The 9,911-nt window shown below is 38.3% G+C and overlaps 1 protein-coding gene across 1 annotated transcript; it reads left to right on the top strand.

Annotated features, from left to right (window-relative positions):
- Positions 1 to 631: 631 nt before the first annotated feature.
- LOC110296502 (cationic trypsin-3) lies at positions 632 to 4,499 on the top strand. Its single transcript, XM_021165207.2, has 5 exons — positions 632 to 671; positions 1,713 to 1,875; positions 2,930 to 3,183; positions 3,687 to 3,823; positions 4,350 to 4,499. Exons 1-5 carry the CDS (start codon positions 632 to 634, stop codon positions 4,497 to 4,499), a joined length of 744 nt encoding a protein of 247 aa, XP_021020866.1.
- The last annotated feature ends 5,412 nt before the right edge of the window (positions 4,500 to 9,911 follow it).

Genomic DNA, 9,911 nt, shown 5'->3' on the forward strand with positions numbered 1-9,911 from the left:
GATGGCCCTCAGGGCTTCAGTTCTATTACCCCCAATACCTGATCATATTCTCCCCTTCCCTTCCCTGTCCTCTCTCCTACCCAGGTCCCTCCCACCCTCTGTCCCCAGTGACTGCTTTCATTAATGAAAAGTTTTCCTTTCCTTGAAAGAGAGGGTCTTTTACATTAGCAATGGAGTCTTAATGGGGATGTAGAGTACTACTAGTAGGGCCCTAGGAAAAGTTATACATTTTTAATAATTACAAAATAGACATTGTCAGGTGAAAGACCAGAGTTCCAGTGAGTCCTTTATAAAAAGTCTTACATCTGGAATGTTAGAGTACCTAAGACTTTTATCTGAGAACCTGAAAACCTGAAGCTTTGCCTTGTGAATTTACAAACTTGTTTTCCTACTATGGAGGACAGTCCCCACCAGGTGAGTTTGTTTCTTCCATTCCCACACCCTTTAGAGTTTTGTCCTGCAATTATCTTCCATCTATCACCGAATTGAATTCTAAATTTAGATTTCTGAGTTTCCAATGAAAGAACTTTTCTGGCACCCATGGCCATGGGTGTCAACAAGACATGAAGGTATAAATAGCTGTGGAGGAAAGCCTTCGTCCTATTGACTGCTCTAGTCCCAGTGAGCAACCATGAAGACCTTAATCTTCCTTGCCTTCCTCGGAGCTGCTGGTGAGTACCTCTAATGAATAAGTCACTAAGAGTTAACCATCTTTGCTCTTTGGTTGGTGGTTCAATCTCTGGAAACCCCCAAGGATCCAAGTATAAGGAAGGTGTTTTGGATTAAACTCAAGACTTAGTGAATACCAGGAAAATATTCACCAATTCCAACATATATAATCCTTATTTTTTATATAAATTTATTTATTAAATGTATGTGAGTACACTGTCCAACCTTCTGACACACCAGAAGAGGGCATCAGATCCCATTACAGATGGTTGTGAGCCACTATGTGGTTGCTGGGGGTTGAACTCAGGACCTCTGGAAGACCAGTCAGTGCTCTTTCCACTGAGCCATCTCTCCAGCCCATATGATCCCTGTCTTATTTTTAATTTTCATAATGAGTCTTGCTAAATTGTCCAAGCTACCACTCAGCACATTCTATAGCCCAGAGAGATCTTAAGTTTGCCATCATTTTGCCTCATCCACCAAAGCAGTGGAGTGGGAACTACAGGTCTGAGACAAAATGCAAGGATGCAATTAAAATTGTAGTACTGAAAGGTAATATGAGTTTTCCAGAACTCAGCAAGTATAAATTAGACATATCTCTCAATACTTCCAGAAATATCTTAGCTAATAAAATGTCTTAGTTCAGAAAGAATAATGTAAGACCTTAGAACTCTAAGAAACCTACTACACAATGCAGGAGCCCATGTTGCAAAGGTTGTTAGCTTAAATGAAAAGGTTAGTAAGGGAAATCTTGTAATGCTTGGTGAAATTGTTTATAAAAACTTCAGTTACAAGCAATAAGAGAGATAATCAGAATAAAAACATTAAATATTTTTTCTCTAAAGTGAGAATACTTTCAGCTTGCTCCTTAAGTTTTTCTTCTTTGCTTATGGAGATAAACATGTCATGACAACAACTTATCACCTGTCAAGATTAATGCAAAGCTATCCATTTGCATGGCTTCTCAGCAGATTGTGTTATAAAGTGTCCCTTATGTCCTCAAATAGTCACAATCAGGCATCTCTGGCTGACTTTCTTCACAGTTGCTCTCCCCCTGGATGATGATGATGACAAAATTGTTGGAGGCTACACCTGCCAGAGGAATGCTCTCCCCTACCAGGTGTCTCTGAACAGTGGCTACCATTTTTGTGGAGGCTCACTCATCAATTCCCAGTGGGTTGTTTCAGCCGCTCACTGCTACAAATCGTAAGTGACCAATATTCACATTTCCATGCTCTAAATCCATTGTCCTTTGGTCTTATCAAAATACAATTAGGAAATGTGCACAGTTATACAGGATATTTAAAACATCCATATACTGGATTGTAGAGGTGGATCAGTTGTTGAGAGCACTTGCTGCTCTTCTGGAAGGCCTGGGTTTGATTCTCAGCAACAACATCTAATGGTTCACAACTACCTGTAACCCTAGTGTCATGGGATCTTATACCTTCTTCTGGACTCCACTGGGCATCTGCATTCATACATGAACATACCCACACACAGACTTGTATGTGTGTATATAATTAAAAGTAAATTTTTAAAAAAATCAGATATCAAGAACTTGATTCTATCTCAACAATTATGTGACCTACTGAGGGACATTTTTGTGGAGTGTTGTTCCAGGATTCATTACTATCTTTCTAGGTGATGATAGTAAAGACCCAGAAGGGAACCATCATTGTTTAAGGATGTCTTAGAATAGATTCAGATTGTGAATCACCATATAGCTTTAACAAAGGGAAATGGGCATGTAAAGATAAAACACTATATTCTAAGTACATTATGAAAAACAAGCATACATAACTCTGTCCTATAACATTGCACTGCTTTTCAGCCAAGCGTGGTGGTACACACCTTTAATCCCAGCACTTCTTTTCTGACATTTTGTTTTATCCCACTGTTTATTTATCCTAATATCTTAAATTCTTGTATATCTTATATATCTAAAGTCTTGAAGAATTACAATTGGAAAAATAGCAAACACCAACCAATCTGCTCTTCATCTCCAACTACTTAGTAAGAATGCTTCTTCCCATCTTATATCTTGTATTTTAATATATAATGAACTGTGAGTCTGTACTAATGAGGACGGAAATAATTCCAAGGAATTTTTTGACCTACAAGCAGGAAGGGAGTGCACACCTACCTAGGATATAAAGTCACCTATATGAATATTTGTGTTTATTTGCATGATTGGAAAATTGGGGGAAGGGAAAGATTGAAGTTGGATATCTTAAAAACTGCTAATCCTTATATCCAGCCGAATTCAGGTGCGCCTGGGAGAACACAACATTGATGTCCTTGAGGGTGGTGAGCAATTCATTGATGCAGCTAAAATCATCCGCCACCCCAACTATAATGCAAACACCTTTGACAATGATATCATGTTGATTAAGCTGAAGACAGCTGCCACCCTCAACTCTCGAGTGTCCACTGTCGCTCTGCCAAGATCTTGTCCATCAGCTGGTACTAGGTGTCTTGTGTCTGGCTGGGGCAACACCCTGAGCTCTGGCAGTAAGTACCACTGGGACTTGATTACCAAGTGTGAGAAGACTAGAGATGAAAAGCATGTTGGGGGCAAGGTGGTCCAAATTCTCACTCAAGGGAAGTTTCTCTAAGGAGAGAGGCATATGCAGGCAGTGTTAACATGCATAAATTAGAGTGGAGAGAAAACTTCTGCCCACATCATACAGTAGACACAGCAAAAATGAACTGTGGAAAAAAAAACTCAAAAGCATTTAACTGAAATGGGGGTAGTAAGTAAATAGCGGCTAAAGATTTTGGTGTTCCTTTAAGTATACACTTGTTAAAAGCGGTGGACACCAATGCTCGCACCTGATATTTTTAAAAAAAAAAATGTTGTGAATTGAATAAAGTTACTTTCTCAAAAATGTTCTCTGAAATTATAAGTCACTGGGGAATTTAAAGACAGAGTAGGTGTTAAGAAAGAGGCAGAAGGCTGGGAAAGTTGTTTCCAAAAACCATGGATAATCTATTTTCATTCTTGTGCTTGACAGCCAACTACCCTTCACTGCTTCAGTGTCTGGATGCTCCTGTCCTCTCTGACAGTTCTTGCACAAGTTCTTACCCAGGCAAGATCACTAGCAACATGTTCTGTCTGGGCTTCCTGGAGGGCGGAAAGGACTCCTGCCAGGTGGGTTTATTTGTGGTGGTGCTCCCTCTTATTCATTCTCCCTCCTCCCTTACTTCTGCATCTTTGAAAAAAAAAAAGATGGAGAGATGACATTAACCATCTCTTAGACTATTGGTAAGAGTTGATTTGGCATAAAAATTTAATTCTCTCTATTATATTGATTACTAGAACTAAATGTAAAAAAAGATATACAGAAATTACTACAAACATTTTATCTGACCGTGTACCTCAAAAGCTTTATTATAGACTTTACCTTTGAAAGAAGAGCAGAACATTTGAAAAAGTATTCAATCTCCCCAGTTCTCACACATTTGTAGGTTGATAGATTGACTAAAGAAAGGTGTAGGTCTGTAAGAAAGATAAAGAACAGTGGCATACAAGGAGACTGCAGCTTCAGGATACAGATGTAAAGAAGTAATTTCACAGAGAACCTACAAAAGTGGCCCGAGATAATCAAGTAACAACTTGGAATCCGCTTAGACATATGTGAGAACGCTTATTATCTTACCTTTTCTTTGTTATTCAGGGTGACTCTGGTGGCCCCGTAGTCTGCAATGGACAACTCCAGGGTGTTGTTTCCTGGGGTTATGGCTGTGCTCAGAGAGGAAAACCTGGTGTCTACACCAAGGTGTGCAAGTATGTGAACTGGATTCAGCAGACCATCGCTGCCAACTAAATTCCTTTAACTCTTCATAAGCCCTCTCTTTGTAGTCAAATCCACCTTCCTTCTATGCCCTAAACCACTATCATGAGAAAAACATTTTGTTTTTACCACATCTGTCTATGAATGGTTCTTGCATAACGTCAAACTTTCTCTTGAAAATTGCTGCCAATAAGAAAATATATACAGTGTTCTACTATTTTGTGAAGATAATTAGAAAGGATATTTAGTATTTCATTCAAACCTAATTTGCTAGTTTATTAATATAGCTGGCACACCTTAGTTGAATATTTGGCTATGATATATGCTTTCTTATGCCCCAATGTGGTAGACCTAGTGTTAATTATTTGTAATAGATTATGATACAAAAAAATGCAGAGATAAAAGCAATAGCTAAAAGTCAGGGAAATGGCTCATACTGGAATGGAGATGAAGTCAAAGCTGCCAGCATTCCTAGGTCATTTCCATTTCCATGACAGAATGCTATTTCTTCTATGTTATTCTTCAGTCAATCTAAAACTCTATTGTGTTATGTAAAATATTAAAAAGTACAATCCATGCTATGCTGGCAGGGCCTGGAGGGCTGGCTGGCCAGGCACTGGCAGGCATGGCCAGCCTGTTCTCATCTTGTGGAGACTCTCTGACTCAGAGCTCTGAAATCTCTCCACCCAGCTCACTAAGTTCCCACTGGTGGTGAAAGACCCACAACGTGAGGACTCCCTCACGTTCTGACTCAGGAGAGGCGACACCCCAAAATCACCCACAAGAAACGGTCTTGCTGCAACTGCAAGAGGATTTTTATTCGAGAGCGTTCTCGGGCCCATGGTCATACACCACGCAGGGGTAGAGGACCATGGCGCCCTGAGTAGCTGTATAAGTGGGTATTTAAAGGAAGAAACCACAATTCATGGAGGTGGGGAGGGCGTTGTTGGAAAATACCAAAAATACCAGTTAAGAGTCACAAGGAAGTATAAAGTCACAAGTGTCAGGTTATCTCTCAAGACAGTTTCTAAGAGCCCCTAACAATCTAAGAGCCCCTAAAGATAGCACATTTGCATTGCAGGTTCCAGTAATGGTCAGGGTGCCATTCTTTGAATTGAACCCAGGAAGCGGGTAGGTGGAGGAATGTCGCTATCTGTTTTATGACCAGTACCTGGAGCACTAAGCCACAAAGGCAACACTCCCAAGCCTGGGTCCAAAAGCCTCGAATTTTGTTTTTACTTTGCTATACTTTTTTAATACTTCTTCAGTGGGTCATTACCAGGCCAATTCCCACAGACTTTTGGGTGCACTTCTTGCAAACCCACGCTCTGCCACTTTACCTTTCTCTCTGAGTGAAGAAAAACACTACATAAACATAGTTCAGAATCATTGGGAACTCAATCACTGCGTACAACTAACATAATTTACAAGCCATTCTAAGTTAAATCCTCTGGAAGCACATCCAAATGGATCCACCACCTGAAACGAGGTTCCCTCTATCTATATTTTTGTCTCATCTCCAGTCCTCCCACCCACTCTCTTCTCCTCCACTGTCCCTCTGTCCACCCCAGAAGTCCCACCTACTTGCCCAGTGATTGGTTTCTTTATTCATTAGAAGGGTCACATGACATCCCAAGTATGTGATTCACTCCTCATTCCAGTCAGTTCCTCTTGGGGAAGTTGAATTAGCATCAAAATACAGACAGCACCAGGGCTATCCACAACACTATTACACCTACCTTTCCAAGGATTCACACTCTAATATTTCCTCTTGTTTTTTTAATGGAATGTTATTTTAATAACAAATACTGTGTATGGAGATAATCTGGCCTATCTTTTTCTCAACCACACCTCAAACACCAATTTAAATGATGCATTAATTAAAATATAAGCCAAAAATAAATGAAATCAGTTTCTCTAAAATAAGCATGTTAAACCAGAGTTCATAAATCTCCAGAGGTATTATTGCTGTTCTTCAGCCCTGCCAGAGAAGACATACTCTGGTTTTTCATTAACTCCCCCTCAACAAACACCAATGTACAGATCTTTGATAGAAGTGTATGAAGGAGAAGCTCCTATGATAACTCCTATGATTATATGATATGACCATGAGAGAAAACTTAGCAGCACCCAAACATAGACATGTGGTATTCCTGGAAAAACTTTGAAAAGGGAATGTTTATCTTCAGTGATAAGATGGTACAGGCATTCTGTCTCAGTTACCTCAGGATGGTTGTATCAAAAAGGCTAGAAGCAGAAAAGACTCTATAGCACAACTTCAACCTCATAGTCCTAGAGGTACTAGAAGTTCTGGGGAGGTATAGTTTTCTTGGTTTTCTACTGTAATCTCATATTGTATATCATGTTCTACTTGTGGTCCTGGGAGCTACCTCTGATGTCTTCTATTTTGTAAATAAGCTGATCACCAACATAGGAGCATAAGCTCTCAAGTTCATTTAAAACTGGATTTCTTCCCAAGGCTACATTTTGTAGTGTCATCTAGCCTGGCGTTAAGACTTCAGTATACAAACCCCAAGAGAACATAGCGATATTGTCTATAAGAAATATATCAGGAAAGGGAAGAAGAAGAAGGTCTGTGGAGTCATCAATATTTGTATCTCATAATTAATGTCATTTGAAGAGAACTGTTATTCTTAATTCTTAATAATGCATTTCACTGTATCTTGGGTCCTTAGCTTTATATTTAAGACTTAAGTATTTAATCACAGCAACCTTTTTCAGTGTTGTTTCTGAAGTTCTTCCTGAAAAAGTTTGTTTTATTTTTTAAATTAGCATTCAAAGTAACAAGTTTCCTTATGGCATCTCCCTATCTTCCCACCCAGCATTGCTCCTTAAACACTTCTACCCTCAATCTTTTCTTTCTAATTTACACAGAGTCTACCTTACCTTAAAGATGCTTTCTTTTCCAGATTTATTGATTCTTTCATTTCCAGAGATTTTTTTTTCTTTTTTGGTTCTTTTTCAGGGTCTCCAGTTCTTTGCAGAATGTTTCCTTCATGATTTTAAATTTTCCCTCCAAGTTTCTTATTTTTATTCCTTCGGTAACTTTCTTGTCTAGGTCTTGAACTGATTGTATAACTTTCTTGTATAGTTACTAAAGTAAATTCCTTATGTGTTTATTTTATTATCCTTTGGCCATTAATCATTTTTAGAAGTAAAACTGATCATTCTGGCATTTCAACTACCACATCAACCTTGTTTTCCAATATTGAGAGCTTGATGGTTTGGGACACTGTCACTGTTGGATGTCTCCTCACACATTTCTCTTTGTTAAATTTTAGACATCCCTTAGAGTGTATGTGTCCTCCAGTTTGCATTTCTCCCCCTTATCTCTTTAGTTGCTTGTTTTACTCCATGTGAGCTGTCTGCACTTGGATTTATGTTCAGGAAAAGCTGACTATAGAAATTGCAATAGTTAGAAAACAGCCCCAATATCAGCCACAAAAAAAGATAGTTGAACAGTTCACCCATGTCCCCTAAAGGTTTGGAGACTGGGATACTAAAGTACAGTTTGGAAAAAAATATTATTTGTAGATTTTTGTCTTATTCTGGTTATTCGTTTTGATTTTTTGCCATGGTTAAAGTAATGTTCAAAGGTATGAATATTTAAATAGGGTGCTAAATAGGAAATGGAACAAGAAGAAATTGTGAGAAAGAAAGTATACATGTTAGAAATTTGAAAAGCAGTAGATAGAATATTGTACATTAGGTTTTCAAAAAAGGTCATGCTTAAAAGCCCTTTTCAATAAAGTTTAAGTTATAGCATATAAAGTGATTAAGCAGTTAAAGCACAAATACATGGAGGTACAGAGATGACTCAATGGCTAAAGCACTGGCTGCTGTTCCAGAGGTCCTAAGTTCAATTCTCAGCAACCACATGGTGACTCACACCCATCTGTAATGGGATATGTTTACCTCTTCTGGATGAGAGTGAAGACAAATAACTCATATACTTATAAATAAATGGCTTAAAATACAAATACACATACATTATAAATAAATAAGTAAATGGTAGATTATAAATAATAAGTTATATGTAAAACAAAAAGAAAAGTTAACATTAAAATAGTACAAATATAAGTGGATGATAAACTAAAGACAGGGTATTATGTTTGCACTTAATGCTTCTTCCAATTTGGGGAGGTCTGACCCCTGTAATTACCTTATTTCTATCTGTCAAATTATTACATCAAATTTGATGACAAACTTCCTGGTTGATTCAAGTCCTTCATGTAGAAAGGGGGAAGTATTTCCACCAGAGAACTCCTAAGCCTGATAAACAGCTTCAATGAAGTAGCTGGATATAAAATTAACTCAAACAAGTCAATGGCCTTTCTGTTCACAAAGGATAAACAGGCTGAGAAAGAAATTAGGGAAACAACACCCTTCTCAATAGTCAAAAATAATATAGAACACCTTGACGTGACTCTAACTAACGAAGTGAAAGATCTGTATGATAAGAACTTGAAGTCTCTAAAGAAAGAAATTAAAGAAGATCTCTGAAGATAGAAAGATCTCCCATGCTCATGGATTGGCAGGATCAATATAGTAAAAATGGCTATCTTGCCAAAAGCAATCTACAGATTCAATGCACTCCCCATCAAAATTCCAACTCAATTCTTCAATGAATTAGAAAGGCCAATCTTCAATTTCGTCTGGAATAACAAAAAACCTAGGATAGCAAAAACTCTTCTCAAGGATAAAAGAACCTCTGGTGGAATCACCATGACTTACCTAAAGCTGTACTACAGAGCAATTATGATAAAAACTGCATGGTACTGGTATAGCGACAGACAAGGAGACCAATGGAATAGAATTGAAGACCCAGAGATGAACCCACACGCCTATGGTCATTTGATCTTCGACAAGGGAGCTAAAACATCCAGTGGAAAAAAGACAGCATTTTCAACAAATGGTGCTGGCACAACTGGCGGTTATCATGTAGAAGAATGCGAATTGATCCATTCCTATCTCCTTGAACTAAGGTTAAATCTAAGTGAATTAGGGAGCTCCCCATAAAACTAGAGCCACTGAAACTTATAGACGAGAAAGTAGGGAAAAGCCTTGAAGATATGGGTACAGGGGAAAAATTCCTGAATAGAAGAGCAATGGCTTGTGCTGTAAGATCAAGAATCTACAAATGGGACCTCATAAAGTTGCAAAGCTTCTGCAAGGAAAAAGACATATATAAAGAACTCAAGAAAATTAAATAACTCCAGAAAATCCAGAAATCAGTGGACTCCAGAAAATCAAATAACCCCATTAAAAAATGGGGCTCAGAGCTGAACAAAGAATTCTCACCCGAGGAATACCGAATGGCTGAGAAGCACCTGAAAAAATGTTCAACATCCTTAATCATCAGGGAAATGCAAATCAAAACAACCCTGAGATTCCACCTCACACCAGTCAGAATGGCTAAGATCA

This window comes from Mus caroli, unplaced genomic scaffold (genome assembly GCF_978045245.1).
Source record: "Mus caroli unplaced genomic scaffold, Mus_caroli_1 scaffold_7, whole genome shotgun sequence".
Lineage (NCBI taxonomy): Eukaryota > Metazoa > Chordata > Mammalia > Rodentia > Muridae > Mus > Mus caroli.

Excerpts from the sequence above, each read along its gene's own strand:
- LOC110296502 (XM_021165207.2), top strand. The coding sequence starts at position 632 with ATGAAGACCTTAATCTTCCTTGCCTTCCTCGGAGCTGCTG. Across the intron at positions 672-1,712 it reads TGCCTTCCTCGGAGCTGCTG|TTGCTCTCCCCCTGGATGAT; the intron begins GTGAGTACCTCT and ends CTTTCTTCACAG. Across the intron at positions 3,824-4,349 it reads GCGGAAAGGACTCCTGCCAG|GGTGACTCTGGTGGCCCCGT; the intron begins GTGGGTTTATTT and ends TTTGTTATTCAG.